General features: G+C 33.9%; 1 protein-coding gene across 1 annotated transcript in view; it reads left to right on the forward strand.

Moving 5' to 3' along the window:
• LOC103925497 (ERC protein 2) overlaps positions 1-21496 on the forward strand; it is a 280258-nt gene that overhangs the window by 83980 nt on the left and 174782 nt on the right. The window contains exons 5-7 of the mRNA XM_009334228.1: positions 9380-9517; positions 17900-18040; positions 18597-18737. Of these exons, the coding sequence (XP_009332503.1) occupies positions 9380-9517; positions 17900-18040; positions 18597-18737 (420 nt within the window). The remainder of the gene's footprint in view (positions 1-9379; positions 9518-17899; positions 18041-18596; positions 18738-21496) is intronic.

Consider the following 21496-nt stretch of genomic DNA (forward strand, 5'->3'; position numbering starts at 1 on the left):
CAGCTTGAAAATCTGGCCCTGAATATATACAGGCGGTTGTTATAAGAAGCATTAGCTTGTTAAGAATGAATGTCCACTTCTTCGTGTGTCATAACTGGAATTATGTGTTAGTCCATTTTGTATTATTATATTTACTATCTGGAAAATACCTATTGCATTTTGAATTATATCACAATAAGTACATATAATGAGAGCAAAAACTTTTCAATGGATGTCTGACAAGACTGTGAGTCCTGCTTAGAAGAGTCCAAGAGTCAAGCTGTTTTGTTCTGAGAATTTATTAGTCCCTGAAGAGAGGGAGACAGAGACTGAGTATTTCCAGATACACAAGTGGATATTATCAGCCCAGGCTTCTTTTGGCTAGCTTCCTGGTGAAGGTTAATTTTAGCATTAAGTTCCAGCTCTTTCTCAGCTGGAGTCTGGCAACAGAAGCCAAGCTTTCAGTCCAGGAGCTCCTTTCTCTGTGACAGCCTTCTCCTCTTTTGGCTCAGTTTGCCCACTGACCTGCTTTTATAGCCCTGTAAAAGTATCAGCTGACTTGAGGGCAGATCCCTTCCCTAAGCAGCCCTAGGGGAGTTTTCTTCTCTCTCTATGAAAACTCAGCACACACGTCTTCTTTCTTAATGCTTGTTGATTCCTCTGAATCCTTCCTGTTACCCATACATTTGAATCCTTTATTATGGAAGGAATCTAGAATATCACAGTAAGTAAAAATGGGTGAAATATTTCCTGCAGCGATTGCACAATAAAAGAAAAAAAACATGCTTGTTTTGGAAGAAAAAAAAGAAAAGATATTTATAACTTTTGATCCCCAATTTTGGTTGCATTTATGTCTATTTATTGATGCAATAGGATGCTCTCAGTTTCTACATGTACATGTGCATGAGATAGTAGGCTAATGTTTCCAATTATAGAATAACAAGATTTGTTTTTATTTGTTTCTTTAAAATGAAAGAAAAAAGCAAATAAAAACTGAAAGCCACGCTGGAAAATAAGTATCTGAATTCTCATTAATGGCTTTGAAAATATCTCAAACTTTGCAGTTTGAGAGAAAAAGATATGAAAGTTATTTACGCAGAGCTTGCTGCCATTACTAAGAATTCAAACAGGAAGTATAACATCTACAAGCAGAGGAATCCCTGTCCTGGTTATTCTGCTCTCTCCTCCTGGAGGCTTTGTTGGTGCTGCATGAAACAGAAGAATTGGTAGAGTTCTGGTGACAGACTTGGGAGTTTATGAGATAGCAACTTCTGGTGCTGCCATCTTCTAGTTTTTATCTTCATGGTTGTTAGAAATTTATGCATCCATTTGATATTTTTTTCTGGGCAGTCTTTTGTTGAGTGTCTCTTGTTTAGAGATGATAATTTTTTGCAGTAAAGGCATTTGATGACATAGTGGTGGAAGTGGCTGAAATATTTCAGACTGCAGTTTTCAAAAATAGATGCATGCTGACTTTGAAATTATTTTCGTTCTCTGTTTGGATTGTAGCTTTTGATATTGTTCATACAAAAACCATATGTTGTGTATATCTTGAAGTAGAACTAAATTTAATCCCAAGAAGGCTTGAATACACCATTTCTCATATTTTATTTAGAAATGTTTTTTGATCTGATTGTAATTAGGTATGTAATGTTGATCCTTCTGATCAAATCAAGTTATAACTGCCCTTTACTTCCTTTACTTTTTCTTTCGTTTGATGCTGCTACCAATGTTTGTTACTTCTTCATAGCTTTTACACCTCTCCCTTCCTGTCTCTTCTTCTTTCTTTTTCTTCATTTCTTGAAAATTCCCATCTCCAGATATCAGCATCTGTGTAAACTCCTGTTTTTGTTTGTCTGGTATTTTCTTTATGTTTGGTTGCTACTACAGCTTTTGTGTTCAGTAGTAGGAGTATCCTTTTTTTCATCTAAAGTACTGTTTTCTGTATCCTGGTCTTTGTTCACATATTTGTTATAATTTCCAACTCTCTCTTCTAGAGGCGTGATGTCATCTTTGTCTCTCATCTTGCATGTCCACTTTCTCTCTAATGGTAGTATCTTCAGATATTTTTCTTCCTTATTCAATCACATAAGGAGTTAGCCATACACACTGCATAGCTTATTTCTTTTGAAGAGTGTGTGAAGTTGATAATCTCTGTCTCATGTCCTGTTGGCACTACTGTAATTTTACAGATTCAGCTTCATAAGTTGTTGCTTGTGAATAAACAAAAAATAAATGAGTTGCCCTCTCTTTTCTGCATTATTTCATACCAGGTGCAAACATATAATATGCATCTCCATTATATCAATTTGTTTTTCCGTTAACTTTTTATGTGGGTTAATTTGCAATATGCATTTTAATGCTTTATTTAGTACGTTAGTGACAGTTTTTGCAGGTTAACAGGAAATTGGAGATAAATACGTGAGTGAATAGCTTTCATAAAATCTTGGATAGTCCTGCAATACAAGTGGTAACAAACACGAAGCAAGCACTCTTCCGTAGCTCAGAATTTCAGCTGAATTCACAGTGCTTGTTTTTTGAAGAGAATTTATTCTAGCCATTGAGCAAGGCAGAGATCAAATTCTCATGCAGTCTTTCACGATTGTCTTTACACAGAGCCTTGCCTAACAAAATTAGTCGTACTTAGTATGTCATCACAAGACTTGACATTTGTTCTCCATGAAATGGTACACTTGGCTTACTTATCATGTCAGTGCACATTACAAGGGACAGCGTAAGTCCATGGGGTATAGTTTCCCCATAAGTTCTTGGTTGGCAGTGTTAATGCTGGATAATAGTAGCATTTTCTAAGTATAGAGCAAGGTATGTCTTAGGTAAGTTATTGGTTTGTGTTGTTTTATTGGAGCTAATTCATAGAGAATTGCTTTAAAATGGCATTATATGCATTAATACAATAAATCATGCGATAACATTACCCAACAAAATGTGATGAAAAATAAGAGATGAATTGATTTCACTGAGAAAAAAATCATGTCACAAGTGCTTAAATTTCATTGTGAAATGATGTAGTATTTTATATTGCAGTATTTCTGTGAAGACATCAATTAGAATTTGAAGCCTTATTTTGCTTAAAGACTATAAACTAACATCCTCCTGGCCCAAAGCGCTTGCTACTTTGTTAGAGACAAGTTCACATGTAAGGATTAGCAACTTCAAATGAAGCAAAAGGGAAGATGATTCTGTTATATTGGATAAAATGGCCATGACCGGGTGGTTCTTAATAATGTAAATGTAGTGGGTAAAAAAAAAAGTCTTTGATGGTATAAGAATAATGAACAACCATAAAGGTATGTTTTCAAACCACAGTGTTAATCTGATCAGCTGTGTAATCCTAATAGCAAAAACTCGATGAGCTTGAAGAAGCAGAAAATGTGTTGTATAGAAATGCTGTAACTTTGGAGGGAAACAATGTAAGTGTACCTCAGGAAAAATATTCTGTTTACCTTTTTTTCTGGTTTCCTATTATGGCCTTATGTCTTTTTCTGTTTTTAAGCTTGTCAAGTAGATTAAAATTCTGAAGGATTAAATTCTTTCCTGCTTGGATTATGTGAGTTGGGAAGGTAGCAATAGGGTAATTGCTAGCTCATGCCACTTCACTATTGCTCTTGTCATCAGGTTAATGTGAGGGCTGATGTCCGAAGCAGCATTTGCTTCATTAGCTCCTTTGTGACAGTCACTGTGCAGCTGTACTTTGCTACTTTGAACTGTAGTCCTGAAGGAAGTTTGAGGAAAAAACTATTCAGACAGAGCAATTGTCTTTTGTGAAAACCTTGCAGGCCCATTGATTTGGAGACTGCTTTCTCCTTGGGCACACACCATATCCATGGTTGGAACTGTTGTTTTACATAACCTAAAGGGTTATGTAAAATTTATGGACAGCTTTACAAATACCTTTACTGTCTCTGATTTAGTAATCCACTATCATATTGACAGTGTAGGATTGAACTGGTCATATGCTTTGGGCCATCTAAAATATCTGATGTTTAAGAAAGTCTTGTGGGACAAAATAATGAAAGAATATAAAGCTAAAAGATACCATTGAACCATGAGGTATGTTGTAATCTGAAGTAAGTACAATGCTGCTCTATTACTCCAATTTGGCAAATATAAATTTGGAAGGTAGTAACAGGAAGGCACTCTGGAAATATTTTAAATTGAGAACATATTGTGCAATAGGCAACTGTAGGTAGAGACGCTTTATTCTACTGAGAAATAATCAAGTGTTTTGGTAGCTATTGGAACTGCTTATGAAATCCAAGAGTATTTTATCATGCCATAAGATTAGCAAGCTTTTTTCCAATTACGTTGGTAAAGCCAGAGATTAGTGCAAATCTTACACTTCAATAAATATATTTAGTTGCAAGCAGCAAACCCCCGTTTTATAATATTTTAAAAAGTTTTATACTATAATTTTTCAATATAACATTTATTTTGATTTTTAGAATCTAAATGTTTATATATTTTGACTTTTGGAAAAAATATTCCTAATTAATGCTTGTCTGTCTACCTACTTAAAAGGAAAAAAACCAAAGTGAAAGGTAGTGGTACTGAATGATGAAGCACTTTTGGGGCTAGGCTCTTTCAAAACAAAAGATAACTCTGCAATGTCAAACTGTTGAAGCAGAAGTTGCCTTTCAATGAACTCATTTTGTTAACTGAAATCCTGCTTAAACTGAAAAATATATTTAGGTCATATCATGAATGTTAGTGGAAAGCTACGGAGCCATAGCTTCCCCCTCTTGCCCCACAGGCTGAAACTTCAAATAGCTGCTGTAAAGCCTGTTAATGTAGTTTTTAAAATACTTTGAATGACTTGATATTTAATAACTGTACATCATTTGTTAAAAATTTCTGGCTAAAAATCTATAGTGCTTTCCAAAAACTGTATCTCTGTATATTGAGCTTTCAGGTAGTAACATTTTTACTGTCATGGTAGGGAAAAATTATTTCTTTTTTTTCTTTCTAACTGGTCATTCAGAGTAAGGATGGGTATTTCATTAAAAATTATGCGCGCGCGCGCGCACACACATGTAAATGAATGGAGATGTTAGGACATTTGTAGATACATCTATTTTACTGAGTCACTACCAAAGCTGGTTTCACGTTCTGGGATATACTGAGATGTGTCTGAAAAGGACCATATGAGACAGAACAGTTATCATGAGTCTTACTAATAAAGATAAATTGTGTGTAAGTAGACATTTAGAGTATTTGCATTTGAACTATCCCTAACTATTTTTTTCTGTTTCAATTAATAGTTACATTTTTTCGTCTTTTGTTATGTATATCTATGAGGCAGCAGCTAAAGTCTGAGAATGAATACTAAGGTTTAAAGTCGTCATAGTTAATGCTCATGTTGGGTGAATGCTGTTGTTTATTAATTTTTTTTTTCTCAAAATTCCATTAACTGTTTAAAGTAGAATTTAATAATACTTGGGAAATTGTTCAGTAGAATTTGTTTTCTTAAAATATTAAGTTTTTTTTTAGTAAATAATGAAAACGATATATACAAAAGTTCTGTTTCCTCACGTGTGTTTCAATTTAAAGTTTAAGTTAAACTAAACTTATATTATTGATCTACTTCACTGGAACAGACATGACCTGTGTTTTAATATGAAACAAATCTCAAAGAGTTCTGCCTAGAGAAATTTAGAATAGAGCAAAATGAATTTTAGGATTAAAAAAGCCAGTGTTACAAAATACTTACTGTCTGAATTATTTAAAACTCAAATACAGAGCAGAGAGGAAAATATATGGAGCTAAGTTTGGCTAATATGGCTAAGTTTGGAGTTAATATGACTTTACGGTTTCACTAGCTAGGCCTAGGAAGTCTCTGATAAATTCTCTCTTACACTGTCTTAAACTCTCTTATACTTTAATGCATACCTCTAAAGGCAAATTGTTATAGCATGGAACATTTTCTTTGATTATATAATTTTCTTGCAAATTCCAGAGTACAGTACCTTAATTTTGATAATGAAAGTAATTTTCTTTTGAGAACTTGGGTTACTGTAGAATTTTAAAGCCTGTCTGTGGGTGAGATTTAATTTAATCCCTTGAGTATTTAAGAAGCATTCCTGAGACCGTCGCCAGAAAGTGGCAAGATTAGCACTTGCAGTTTATTGACAGGATACCTCGTAGGAAAGACATTTATCTGTAAGGGTATTGTTTTTTAAAAATTAATAGTCTGTCTTAAGCTCTGGGAATATACACACGTTCTGTAATACAGAAAGAATGGAGCAGTTTCTTTTCATACAGCTCATGGCACAGGGACATAGCAGTTTAGAGAGGTAAGAATTACATGTTGACAAAACTACACAGTAACTAATTTCCTATCAGATAAAAATATAAGTGCTTGAGGATTAAGAAAGTCTTAACAGTCCCTGTCATAAATTGAATTCAGGCATGCTCAAAAATAAGTCATTATTCAGCAATAAAATTGTATCCTTACATATATGCGGGTACCCAAATAAATGTTGGAGAATGACAGAGGTTACCAGAGGGTTTGTTGCTTTTTCTGGGTTTAAAAATCCCAGGAAGAACTAAATCATATCTTGTGTTCCAAGATTTTAGCATGTGAGACTGCTCAGTCTCTTTGCCTCCTGTAACCTTTTTGCGAGAACTCTTTGTGATTAACTGGTCATAAAATCTTGTCTGCATTAGCAGATCTTTACTAATCCCGTGCCCATCCCAACAAACAAACAAATACTCTGCGGTACTGATTCTACTTTCACATACCCCAGTGTGGTCCTGTTCCCATCCAAGTATTTCCTTCAAATTTATATAGCACAAATAGAAGAATAATCAGATCCTTTCCTCTTATTTTATCTATGGACTACTCATTGAGTGACTTATTTTAAAGCGGTTGTGATTCAATGGGGATGTTTTTAATTTGCTGCCTGTTCTCTTTACCTCTGAGGAAAGAATTTTGTAAATGCTGAATAATTTTAGAACATGTTTTCTTGGTTAAGGGTTGGATCATATTTTAAATTAGTTTTAAGAGGAAGGAAATAGTGTAAATGCTGTGGAATTCAGATAAGCACTGTGTATAGGAAATAAGTACTTTAATTTAGGGTGCCTAGAAATGGTAGGTCAAGCTGATGATAATAAAGGACCAGATCTTAACTTTGTTTCAAAGAACATGTAATCAATATTCTCTCTCCTGTTCTATTTCCTTTTTGCTTGAGAAGTTATTTTGAAGCTGAAATGTGCAATTGCTTAAGTATTCCACAGGGTGTCATGAGGTAGTTGTTAGAATCATTATTACTTGGATGAAAGTAAAGAAAGAAACAGTGTGCAGTCCTCTGAATGCCAGTTACTGTAATTTTAGATGTAATACACATGCCATAAAATAAAAAGTTCTTAACTCATTAACACATGTATCTTATTTCTGTATCTGTATAAAATAGACACACGATGAAAAATATATGAGGGGTCGTTTACAAGAGTGAGCTATTCAGTGTCAGGTCTTCCCAAAAAAACTTTCTGTATATACCTTAGTATTTTATAGTTTACAAAGCAAGTGGAATCTTTGGCCCATAGCAGTAATCTGACATACCAAACTATGTATATAAAAAAAAAAAAGAAAAAAAAAGAAAAAAGGTACAATACTTGTATTTGCCATACTGTTATAAAGAATTTCTAATTGGAATGTGCTCCTCCAAATTTACTTTCAAATTTTATTTAACTTTTATTTTTTATTTCATTTCTTTTAAAATTTAAATTTATTTAAACACACTTTATACAGTGCCCACAGCTGTACTGTGGATTTTGATTTGTTAATTATAGATATATATGATGTCAAAACTTAACTTCAGACTTTTTTTCCTGCACATGTATAATGTAGTAGGAGGAGAATTTTTACCAAAGTATGCCCCAAATTAAAGTGTGTTTGATTATGGTGATACATTTTTGCATATGGAGATCAAATTTTTATTGACATAACTGTTGGCTTCTGTGGAGCTGCACATACATTGAATTCAGCTTCAGGTTTGTAAAAGAATCTTTAAATACAGTTTAACAGTAATTATGAAGGATCCTGCTTCTGTTAAAATCTGAATTGCTTTAAATGGAAGTGACATTGGCCATGAGAAAAATTACATTACTTTATGAAATGAACAGCAAAACTTCATTCATTTCAGTAGGAACAGAACACAATCCAGAGTGTAAAATCACTGATGAAAGTAAGAATTTGAATCTCTGTTGACAGTAATAATTTGTCTAATTTTGACAGCGTATTTAAAACCTGTTTTGAACAAATGATACCTTATGGATTTAGGCATATTTTGTCATATTATATAAAGTGGCATACTAAAATAATAGACTAATTAATTTTCTTGTTACTATTTATTTGTGCTAAGTATTGTGGAACAAATTTTGGGTTTATGCCAGTGGCATAATAGTGAGTGGTACTGAGAGCATAGGATGAAGGAAGGTTGATACTTTTGACAGACAATTAATAAGATTTTATGCATATGACATACCACACGTCCTCTCTGCATTATGCCCAGAAGGTCATAGTGCCTTACAGCCATAGAAGGTGATTGCCATGACAATCAGAAGCTGAGTGCTTTTATTCAGATTTGCTTCCAAAATCCACATGGTCCTGTGGACAATTGTTTGTGCAAAACCTTTCTGACTTAACCACTATAAATCATGACCTGTTTAACAAAGCAGTGTGTTTATAGGTACCTTAGCAGTATGTTTAAATACTTGCTAGAGGAAGAACTAGACCTGTTTAAAGCAGTTTTAATATCCAAAATAGTGACATACCTTAAATCTTCTTGGAGATGAAGAAAGTGAATGGAAATGGTGGCCTTTGGGCTTTTGGGTTGTTTGGGTTTTTTTGTTTCTGGGTTTGGCTTTTTGAAATATAAACATACTGCTCTCTGTCCAGGTGAGTTTCCTTTACAGCAGGGCATTGTGCAAGAAGAGGTTTTTAGGTAGGTAGGTTATCATCTTTCTTCTTCCTTGGTTTAAGGCTCACTGAACTTGCTTTGCCTCTCCCTTTCTTTGTCCTTCTTATTGCAACTAGAATAATCTAAAGGGGTAATTCCACACATACTTTGAATTACTGAGATAATGCAGTACCTTAAACCAAAGTGATTAATATCAGAAAATATTTAAATAATAAAATACCTGACTACACTGAGACTTTTCCTGTAATTTATTAGAAATGATACTTTTTAACAAAGGAAAACAAAATAGAAAGGGCAGAAGTTAAACTGTTGATATTATACCATGTAAAAACTTGGCAGTATATTGAGGCATATGTATCATATGTGTGATATGTATACATTCAATTGATCCTAGCACCCAAGTCCCTCTTTGAATGTTAAAACAAGGTTGATGAATATTATGATCTGTTTTTATTTTTCAGATTGAAAATCTACAGGAACAACTTAGGGACAAAGACAAACAACTAACTAATCTAAAAGACAGAGTGAAGTCATTGCAGACGGATTCTAGTAACACAGACACAGCACTAGCAACCTTAGAAGAAGCTCTGTCAGAAAAGGTAATGTTTTCTCATGGAACAGCATTATGTGCCGCTCTTGTGGGTGAAATGTGTCCAGAAAATGTCTTTTTAAGTTGGTCTAGCACCTGTAACAAAGCCTGTGGGCCTTGTCAGGAAAGCAGGTGGCTCTGTTCTGGTAGGATGAGCAAGAGGTGATTCCCGGCTGATGAACTGAAACAGGACTCAGAGGTAAAGAAGGATGTCCTTTTAAATGAGGATGGAGTAGATGGTCCAGGACATGGGAAGATTTTCCCTTAGTCAATGGGATGAATGGTTGTTCCCTGAGAGAACTGAAAGTCATGGGCACCTGACTTAAAGAAGGTAGAGTTTTGGGTATTTTTATGGCTTTGTGATCTGGAGTCTCCTGTTCTTTTGTCTGTTAAGCAGAGCCTAACTGAAGAGCCAACAGCAAGTGACTGTACTGTTACCTTGGCTTGCTGTTAGTACTATTGGTTTCCTACACTTAATTTATAAGAGAAACTGTATTTAATTAAAAAATGGGGAATTACTTCTTTTTCTTTAAAAACTATAAGCTTTTAATTTTAAAATACCTAGCAGAAGGGATAAATCAGGACTGTTTAAATTAGTGGCAACGTTCCTACCAGTTTCAGTGAGGTCAGGGTTTTTCTTCCGGTTAACTTTGAATATGAGATAATCCAAGTGAATTTATATGCCAAAAAAATCAGTACAAGTCTTCACTTTTTGCGGCTCACAGATCTTAAAGTATGTCATTTAAATGTGCACAGGTGAGTGCAACTAAACTATTATGTACCATTCTGCAGTGTGTAATCTAGGAAGGTATTTGTGACTGTATGACTTTAAAATGCCACTGTGGTGCTGGCACTAACACCTACCATGCTAATGTTGGATTTTTGATTTCTTTGTATGTTTAATCACCTTCCTAACATTTCCTTGGTCAACAACAGTGAAAAAAGTTGTCATTACTATTATTTTTCCTCCTTGTAAACTGGCTTTTCTGGATTAGTCTATGTTGTCACTTTCCCCAAATGCCCATAGAGGCAGCTGAGAATTGAAAACAGTCCTTTAACCATCACATTACTGTTGTCAATGTAGAAAGCAGAGTGAGTGTCACACTGCAAACTTGCCAGTTCTCCTGTGCAACTGAGCATGAAGTAGATCATCAAAAACCAAAGAAATCTTGTATCCCATTTTCTGCCTCAGCTATATCTGCAGCACTCCAGAGAAAATGCACTTATGCAATACTTCTTAGCTGGGGTAATTTGCTAAGTTGCAGTCTGTCTTCAATTGTAATGTATTTCTTTGTTGAAAATATTAAATTAATGACAGTTTGCTAGGGTTCATAGTAGAAGCAGCAAGTGTGGAGGTATTGAATAGAACACATATAGTCGTCTTCTCACTATCAGAAATACAAAAGGTTAAGAAGTATTGGGTTAAAACCTAACCCAAATTAATGAATGGCAATTAGTTGTTTTCAAGTCATTTTGTACCAGTACCATTCCAAAATCTGTTGAAATAAATGTAAACTAATAAATACATGTCAAAGTTTTTATAATTTTGAAGAAGTTTTGCATATCTGAAAATATTCTATTATTCTGAGACATAAAAATTGTAAAATTTTACTGAACTCAGGATGCATTATGTTTGAATATCGTAGTGAGGATTTGTCCCAGAGTTTGTTTAAAAATTGAGCTATAGAATTTCTTTGTGTATATGATAACTTGAAATGTGACAACACTAGAGACCCTGAGGGTATGGAAATTTTGTGTCAAGCTTAATTTGATGGCTGTAATAAAGGTTCAAAGTCCAATAAACGACGCTAGTTTTAATGTTTTGGAAAAGTTAGATAAACTTAGATCCTTCTCTGAAATGTATTTTTGCAATTCATGTCGACTTCATTTGGAATTGCATGGATATATACAAACAGACATTTTTTTAAAAGAATCAGTGTGATTAGTGGTTTTTCCAAGTGGAATTGATTAGAACTCACATGGGGTCCCTAAGGTTGAATTCTGTACAAAGTAGTCACTTTGCTTACATACAGTCAGCTGAGAATGGCATCTTTCCTGCAGTGTTTGCAGGCTACTCGGAGACACATACACAGTGAATACTATGGGATGTTTTCCTCTGCCACAGAGCTTTCTGTGGTTTTGCAGCTGATGAAGGCAATGGTATCTTTTGTAAGCCAACGCTTTTGAGAAGTGGCCTGAAGCTGAGTTGTGCTATGGTGTCTGGTGACTGTTTCAATCACTTATGGAGAGATTGTTACTTATAAAAGTTAGGTGGCAGTATATAAAGGGAAGACCTGTACATAAATATGCTTATTGTCCTACATTACTTCAGAAATACTTTGTTAATTTAAAGAAAAGATACACAGAATTAGTAAATAATCGCCTTTTTCTACAAAAAAGCTTTATAGCTGAGAGTGTCAATTATTTTATGATGTGCCCAAATCATTATGCAAATTAGTGTCTGTGTTAGAGTAGGAACATATGGCTTGAATTTTAACAGAAAATTTTCATTTGATTGAATTTGTGTTATTTTCCTCTGACTATTTTGCTGTATTTTGAGATCTGTAAGCTTAATTAAATTATTAATTAAATCATTAATATTTATCCAGTTCCTGAACAGGTATATAACAGTATAGCTCCTACACGGTTACTGGATGATTTACAGTGTCTGGCAAATCTTTTTACAGTTGGGGAATGATTAGTCCATTAGATAAAAAAAAAAGGAGAAAAGCAACACTGCAGAGTACAATTAATATGACCTTATGAGAAGCAGGGTACTTGATCTTAGAGCATTAGACACAATGAGGAGGAAGTTTCCAAGGTAAAAGCATCTCTCTGTATGATTTTGATTGTTTATCGTAGAGAGAAATCAGGCACAATTTCTTTCCCATTGTAAGTTTCTTGAAGGCCACACTTTCAAGGGTAGGTTTTTCGGTCTTAAGTGGAGTCTCTGGGATGTACTTACACATTGAAAGAAGCCAGTGGGCATCTTCTAGAAGTTCCCAATGAACTATTATGTCTAGCTTGCTTGTGTCTTCTGGCAGCTAAATACCTTGACAGTTTGTTTACATATGTGTCTCATTCCTATTTGTGTCCAGCTTTCCAATTCATCCTAGCTGCTCTCAGTGAGTAACCTTTCTTATCCCTGTTTCTGTCTGCAGTAGCGTTCTTAAGACCTGCAGACTTTAGCAAGTTATTAACTTTTTCCACTGCAGATACTGGTAGAAATATGGAATAGCTTTTTGCCCAAATGGGACAAAACAAGAACCCTTAGTGGTAGTTTCTTATTAACAAAAAGATAATGAAAAAAATACTCCAAGAGCATCATGGGAAGCTCTTTTAAAATAGAAATTCAATTTATTTATACCAGTTTAGTTAACCACGAATCACTAAAATTGAATTTAATTCTTTTCTTAATTTCTGTAGGAAGAAAAAAATATTAAAACATGATCATATGATAGGAATGAATTATGAAGCTATTTTTAAAGTCCAAAACTCAAATGTTTGAGCATTTATGTTTGTTCTGCATTGTTCTTGGAAATACTCAGATGGAGATTTTGGCTCTGAATTAGAAAATATGGCTCCTTATTCTAATGAAAATAGATTTTTTCCAAGTATCTGTCTCTGATTTTCTCTTTCTTTCATATTTAGTGATTAGGTAGCTTGGTAACACTAAATGAGAAATTACTGTAGACATCATAAAACAGCATCAAAATTTCCTGAAATGGACTCCTTTTATTTTTTTTTTTTTATTTTTCCGGGAATATTGCTGATATAATTTGTTCTCTTGTCAGGAATCAGAAATGAAGCAGCACAACTTTAGTCACTTTTGAGTGCATTTTAGAACTAAACTGACAAAGGTATTCATTCAATCCTTTACCCCTAATTTTGGAGCCTCTCCTAAACACTGAAAATTCTTAACAACAATAAAGGTTACATTGCAATAAACAAAAAATAAGTTTACTGCTATTAAAAAAAAAGTTTGAAAATCAGAATATGCAAAACTGCTATCAGCTTCCTTGATGTTTTAACAAGAAACTTTTCAAAGAATATCTCAGCTCTTGGACTGGCCCAAAGCAGCTCAAGAGGTTGCTTTCATGAAGCTGATATTTATAAAGTTGGTCCTACTGTAGCAGCATACAGCAGATAAGCAATTGAGTATGTCTGATAATAGAGCTATATGCTGTGGCAATTCAGTTCCTGCTTCTGTGATAAAGTGCAAATAGATTAGACCTGTGAGGTCCTAGATTAGTGCATAAGGAAAGCTTGCCAATGCAAATAAGACTGAAACAAGAACACATTGTTGGGATTTCTGCAAGTTAGCTGTTAATCAAGTAAAACATGGTATATTAGGGCCTTTTAACACGTTTTTGACATTTAGCCTCATGCAGCTGACAGATAAATTAGTCTTCTTTTGTGATTGAGAAAAAATTTATACTGTTCATTAATAAGATGAAATAGTGTTAGGTTTAATTTGTTATAGAAGGAAAAAAAATCATTTAGGTAAATAAATCTTCAAGAAGGAATTGGTATAAAACTAAGCCTGAATATAACTAAGTGGATTCTGAATGGTTATTAAACTATTCCACTTAGTGGAGGCTGGCATTTTAATATTTATAGTCAAGGAATTAAGAATTTATATTATTTGATACTCGGAATAAACTTGAAGTTACTTAGTATCCTATATCCCTTTCTTGCATGATCTATATGGCAAAAGCCAGCTGATGTACTAGTTTTTTTTTTTTTTAAATTACTATTTGCTGGTTTTTCATTTGTATAATACTCAACAATGTTGCTGTTGAAGGACCTTCATTCTGTATGAACACATTTCTACCTGAAACCCTGCCAGGTATGAGTCAAAGGGAGATTTTGCCATTGGGCTGAATGAAGCCAGGAGTTGCATACATCTGCAGTCGCAGGGGTCTCAGTGCATAGACAGTTGATACTGTCCTGGAAGCAGATTTAATTGCACATGGCCTGCTACTGTTAGTTTTGGCCGTACCTTTTTTACTGTATGCTAAGTGGAACGTAATATGTCATCAATGTGTATTTCTTTCTGAATGAAGTAAATAGGGGTATGAGTTTTATATGAGCAGTCAACACTGTTTTCTGTGAAGATTCTTACAGTAATGCTAATTTGATAATATGTATGTTCAGTTAGCTAGACTGTGAAAGGGAGTCCCTGATGTCAGGGGAATGCAAGATGCAAAATGAAATTAGCACTATGAACTCCCAGCCCTTTGAAAAGGTTTTCCTTAGGAACCGAGTAGCAAATAATAACTATACCAGTATTCTTCTTACAAGATTATTCAGTATAGGGCTGATGATTTTCCAGTGTCTAAAAGATTCAAAATACATTTATTTAGAAACTTAAATATAACTACTTATTTGGTAAAGATCTTTATCTAATTGTTTAAAACCTTCTGATAATAATTAACATTAATTTTACTAATACATATAATTACATTACAAAATACTCAATGTGATGTGTTTTTAAAAATTTTGACTGTTGGTGAAACAAATTACTATAGCTGGAAACCAGTATTATGTAACTGGAAGAAAAAAAAATAATTATCACAGGAACATAAATATTTGAAATGGCTCTGTCAGGAATATATCTGAAATATATCACATGGTTTTTCACTTAGGCCTAGTTTCACATCCAATAATAGACTAGTCATATAGCAAGCATCTATGAAGATTAATACCCCACATCTGCTTTTGATACTTGATCTTAACAGCTCATGTTACATAATAAAATATGTTGCATCATAGGTTATGTTTGGTGTATAAACATAATGCAAAAGTAAGTTAATTTTTAAATATTTAAAATAAAAATAAGGAAATATAAAAATTAAGACTTAAATTAAAATTCTAATATGCTTAATTGCACTTACGCTGGGGCTGACAATTGTCTTTCTCATAAGCAACCACAAACATTAGAGACATTCCAAATAAGTAAAGATCAATATGCGAAGCTGAATTTTTCTATTTCTTGACTTGGCTTTTAAATATTTTCAGGGAAATGCATAACCCATTAAAGTCAAATTGATTTGAGTGTAGCCGAGTTTTAAATCAGTAATTTAAAATAATAAAATATTTATTCAGTTCATAGAGAAACTGATTATCAGTTTTAAACTTTATACGTGCAGATAATATGGCATTTAAATGATAGGAGAGTGAACAAATGGGAGATCTTCAGCAGATGCTTAGTGAAAGGCAGATATATAGAAGCTGAAAATACAAGGGGACACTTATGGAAAACTTCCCAGTCTTCTGAAAACACTATGTGTGTTCCATTTTCTGGTAACTAGTTCCTTTGCTGTGCAGTATGAAAGGAGAAACAGACAACAAGCAGAGGCAATGGACAGTTGTCAGCAGAGTTGCTGATGTGGTTAGTGTTACAAAGGGATGAATTGTGAAAATGGGGGGAGAAAGACTGAGGAGAAGAGAAACAACCAGTGTTTGAGGTACAGAATCTAGAAAATGTCTCTGCCTGTTCCACAGAACCAATGAGACTGGAAAAGACCTCTGGAGATTCTTGTTCCACAGAACCAATGAGACTGGAAAAGACCTCTGGAGATTATCTAGTCCAACACAGCTGCTCAAAGCAGGGTCAGCTAGAGCAATTTGCTCAGGATCTTGTTCAGCTGGGTTTTGAATATGTCCAAGGTTGGAGACTGCTGGGACGAAAATCACAGCCTTGAGATTAGGCTCTTTTTTATGCATATAAGTGTTGACAGTCAGCTTTTTGCAAAATATGCCTTGAGCTTTAAAAAACACAGAAGCAATCTTCAGAAGATCCTCTAGGACTTGGAGGAACATCATACCTAGTGTATGGAGAACATGAATGAATGAGCAGGATTGTCTGAACAATATATGCTTTTTAAAAATCCTGTTGCTACTTAAGCTAACCTTGATAATGAATTAACTTTTTTCTTTCATTATAATGACTAAGTTTATTACAAATCAGAATGGGGTGTACAGCTGCTGAAATGTTGCTTGCATTGTAATGTTTGTCGAGATATAATAACCACAGCTGAGAGTATATTGATACGGGCAAAGGTAAACTTTATGTATGTGTGTAGAGTGTATATATATGTGTGTGTGTATATATATCTCTATATCTCCAGTGTGTGTGTCTGTATATATATGGCAGTATAAGGAATCATGGACAGAGGGAATTAGCATGAGATTTTTCTCTCTTTCTAGTAATATTAGGCTTCCCATCAGTCTTGTCCAGTTCTATGAAATAGTATTTTAAGTATTGATCCCTCTCTTAAACTACTTCTTGGAGATTTCAAGCATAAGTACAAAAGGACTTGAATAGGATCCATGAATATGCTGATGGTTCTACCTAAGCCATGCCACTGGTAGTGTAGAACTTCATCAGTCAGGATGTAGTTTTGTTCCATGTAGGTTTAACTTTTCTAAATGATGTTGCTTCCACTGCCCCCCTGACTACCACTTCCAAAATGATATTAGTAGTTCTCCTGATATTCTGCTTAAATTGACCTATTCCCAATTCAAATGCAATTCTAGTGGTTATTTTATTTTACCCTAAATATTCCTCTCTGATTAGTATTTGCATCCTTCAAGTATTGGTAGAATGTGATTTTTGAAGAATGTAACCAAAGCTTAACAAAACCATACTACTGCGTCTGCTTTTTACATTTCACCCTTTGAATTCATCACCCAGTCCTTGACTGGTGACTTTCAACAATCATTATAACAGTAACTGGAAGTCAGCAAAACATGTAAAAACGTGGTTGAGTTTAAATGTGTGTAGGGTTACTGTTAATTAGATGGAGAAAAATATTAATTTGGATATTGTAAGTTGTATCACGGTACTTTTTATGTGTCTTGACAACTTTTTTTTTGTCCTCTCAAAATATGATACATGTAAACTGTAAGTTACTGATAGTTAGCAAGTGATTGAGTTCTAATTAGATTTGGAACCTTGAAAACTTCTTGCAACCGCTGCAGAGGCTACTAGCATTCAAAAACCATAACCAAATTCAAGCTGAGTAAACCAGTCATGGCCTCTCTGTTTTGAACTTTTATTCGAGACTTCAATCACTTATGAATACAGGAAATACGTTACTGAGATGAATAACTTTCCATATCTATCACAAGACTAAACATGTTTGTATCAGTATAGATATTTAATGAAGTTTCTGTACTATTTTACTCTTATCAAGTCTTTAAAACCTTGATCTGATGCTTTTGAAATCAGGGGAAATCTTGCATTGACTTTAATACCATTGACTCAATCATCCTCTGCTTCTGAAGGTTAATTTTTCTAAGTGCTACTTAATGTAAAGAAATTTTATTCTGTCTTTTCTTAAAACGATTCCCAACTTTCCCATTTTGCACTTCTTTTTCTTGTTAGGAAAGAATTATAGAGCGCTTGAAGGAGCAAAGGGAGCGAGATGACAGAGAAAGACTTGAAGAAATTGAATCTTATAAAAAAGAAAACAAAGACCTGAAGGAGAAAGTTAATGCTTTACAAGCTGAACTGACAGAAAAAGAGGTCAGTCTTTTCAGTAAAATCTATGTTCTTCTATCTGTGTCATTATGATGAAAGAAAGTGCATTAGGATTACTCTTGAATAATTTTAAGTACTGAAATTCTGCCACTTCAGTGGTCAGCTTCTGAACTGCTGTTTTCTTAAGCATTCTTCATAGTCCTCACTTTTGTACATAAAATATTGCTTCAGTTTTTGCATAGTTGTGTGTCATTATCTCTATTTTTTCCTTTACATAAGCCTCCAGGAGGCTCAAATATTCCATTGTTGCTCCTGTTTTCATTTGTCAGTTAGAGCAATAGACTTCAAAGGAATTGTACCTCCAGAACATAATGTCAACTTGTATGTATTATGAATGTTTCTATGTTTCACTTCATGCCAGCTCCTGTGATTCCAATTGGTTGTATTCTCAAAATGGTGTCTTTTGCTATCAATGCTTATCTTTGTGTCAACTCTTTTTGGGGAAGGGGAGGGGGAACAGGATCCAAGTGATTACTAAGTTGGCAATAAGTTAGTGTCCTGTTGATGGGGAATTAACTTTTTACTCTTGGTCATTTTTCAGTCTAGTTTAATCGATCTCAAAGAACATGCATCTTCATTGGCATCAGCAGGGCTGAAAAGAGACTCCAAACTTAAGTCTTTAGAAATAGCCATAGAACAAAAGAAAGAAGAGTGTAGTAAGTTGGAAGCACAGTTGAAAAAGGTAAGTTCCATCTTAAAACAAACAAACGACAATCAGAAAAACAAAAATCAACATCTCACACCCTTATTTTGCAAAGATGAACTTATTTACTCTTCTGGAGTAAATCTAAAATCTACCCATCTTATGCTGTTTGCTGATGCTTGCATCAAATACTGCTAACTTTTTCTTAAGAGGCTTGTACCAAAGCCACTAGTGAGCCTCAGAAATTATCTTGAATACCTACTGAGGGAATTCTGAGAAGCTGCTACAAATAAATGAACTGGGAGCAGGACATTGGAGGGAAAGTAGAAGGGCAGAAAGAAATTATCAAACCAGCAATTTGTATGTATATGAATTTATACTGCTATTAGAAGTATACTGAAATGTTTGTAGCATGGGAAAAAATTAAAGGCTCATCCAAGAAATGCTGTACTTCCTAATCAAAAAAATTCTGCTTCCAAAATGGAGACTCTAGCTAGGTTTTATTACGGCATTTTTTTGGCTTCGTTGGTGAACACGTTTGCGATAATTAAGCAAAATAATGTGTAGTTTATCTCAGCTAGCAATTCAGTATTTCTATTCAGCAAGTAGTGGAAGCAAGCATTTAAAGGAAAACATACAAATCCTACATTTTATAACATGGTTTTATTTAAATTGATGCATTAAAGTAGTTCTTGCTTAAATGGTTTGCAAGTTTGTTGATGCTTTTTCTGCCATACATTGTTTCTTTGACCTTTTTCTGTGTCATTTGGTAACGTCTGCTCTCATTGTTTGAACGCCAATCTCATGACATATTTGATGGGTTTAGGCATTATGTTTGCCTTCTGCAATTCATGACTAAGTGTTTGTCAAACTTTTTTATATTGATATCTAATGTTTCATTTTCTAGAAAAGAATATTTATTTGTTCTATGAATGTTACCAATGTTAGGATAATATTCTGACACTCTTTTTAGCCAGGTTGAGTAGTACCCTGCTCTGTGATTAAGCAGCGTTTCAATAGCCTTGCCTGTGAAGAAGGTGTAAAGGATACCAGAGTGTAAACCTTATATTTCTATTATTTTTTAATTCAGAACAAATATGTGCAATTAGGTGCCTGTGTTACATGTTTAGTTGTGGAGAGTAAGGAAGGGAATCTTTTTCAATAAACATATACAAAAGCTTTTAATGGAAACACAACTACTTTAAATGTTTGATAGCTTATAAATGCTATTGATGTCAGAATGAAAATATCCAAAGAAGCTATTTCTCTGGAAGTCCTTTATTTTGTTTTCTTTTGTTAGAAAATGTGTTTGTTTACTTTGCACTTAACTAAAAAACACACTTCATTACAATCTGAAATACCTTATTTTCTTAATTTAAAAAAACTAGTTAAAAAACCCCTAAAAGCACAGATCACTTAAAAAAAAATAATCAAAATCCTTTTGAAGGACTTGAAATCCTAAGTCAATCTTTTATGACTGTACATATAAATGCATCATACCATCATGGAAAAATAAGCACTTATAAAAGTCAGAGTGTGTCTGGGACGTCTTTCATATAAAAAGGGAGTATGTTCCCTGTGTATAAATACAAAAGATTATTAAATGAAAGTTGAAAACATAATAGTTTTATTATATCATAAATACAGCATAAAGGCCCAATGGAAATTCACCCAACATTTGTAGGAGACCAGGTATTTCCACAATAAAATGTAGTTACAACCTTCTTTGTGGGCATGTTTAGTTGAACAGAAACAGTGACTGTTAATGATAGTAGACTCCAAACAGTAATTTTCAATTCACATATTCTCTAATAAAATACTTTATATTCAAACCTGTAAATATCCTGTGTTAAAAGTAATTGGTCCCCAGAAATCTACCTTCACCATGTTTTCACTCCTTAGGAAACGAACTGAAACAGAAATCTGGGTTATTCTTGCATATGTCTGAGCTAGAGTAGGAGGGAACATCAACATAGTTTGGAGTAAAGTAACCTGCATGTCCCGTAAGTGTGCTTATGTATGAACCACTACGGAAGCTAGAAGGAATGGGCAGAGTTTATATCTATTTTTCAAAAGTGACTCCAAAGGGCTCTCTGTTATTTTGAGAAATTCGAATGCAGCTTACACATTACTCCTGTCTAAAAATATCATAGAGAAGGCACTTCTCATTATGGTATTGTGCAATCATCATAGTTTAATGTTGATTTATATGTTTTAACAAATTATACTAATAAATATGAAGATAGTATCCTGTGCACATTTGCTAGGAGTTAGTTTTCCATGAGCACTAGTGGTAATAAGTGCTATGCCTGAAAGAAAATGTGTACAAGGGGCAAGTCCAAACAAAATCTGTAGATTTTTTTAAGAAAATTATTTTTACAGTTTCTCTTCCCTTGTTTCCTCTCCTTCCTGTTTTAGGAGAGAATAAGATTCATTTATTGATAACAAAGATGTTTTTGATTGGGTCTGATTAGATCCAAATATTTTTAAATATTAGTTAACTGGATTGCTTGCATTTCAGCAGAAACATGCTGTTTCCAAAACAACTGGTCTAATTTTATAGAGTAGACACATTTCAAAAAGTAATAAATAGGATATTCATAAAGAGTATTATTCATGTGACCATGCTATACTTTGGGACACAAAATAATGTTCAAAACCATAGACGTGCTTATTAAACTTTTTGTGACAAAGATTATGGATTGAAATTCATAAAATTAAAAAAAAAATCATAAAACCCAGAAGAATGCTCAATGCTTTTTTTTGCCAAAATTCCACAGACTTTTGGTTGACTTACT

Source organism: Pygoscelis adeliae, unplaced genomic scaffold, assembly GCF_000699105.1.
Source record: "Pygoscelis adeliae isolate BGI_AS28 unplaced genomic scaffold, ASM69910v1 Scaffold411, whole genome shotgun sequence".
In the NCBI taxonomy this organism is placed as follows: Eukaryota; Metazoa; Chordata; class Aves; order Sphenisciformes; family Spheniscidae; genus Pygoscelis; species Pygoscelis adeliae.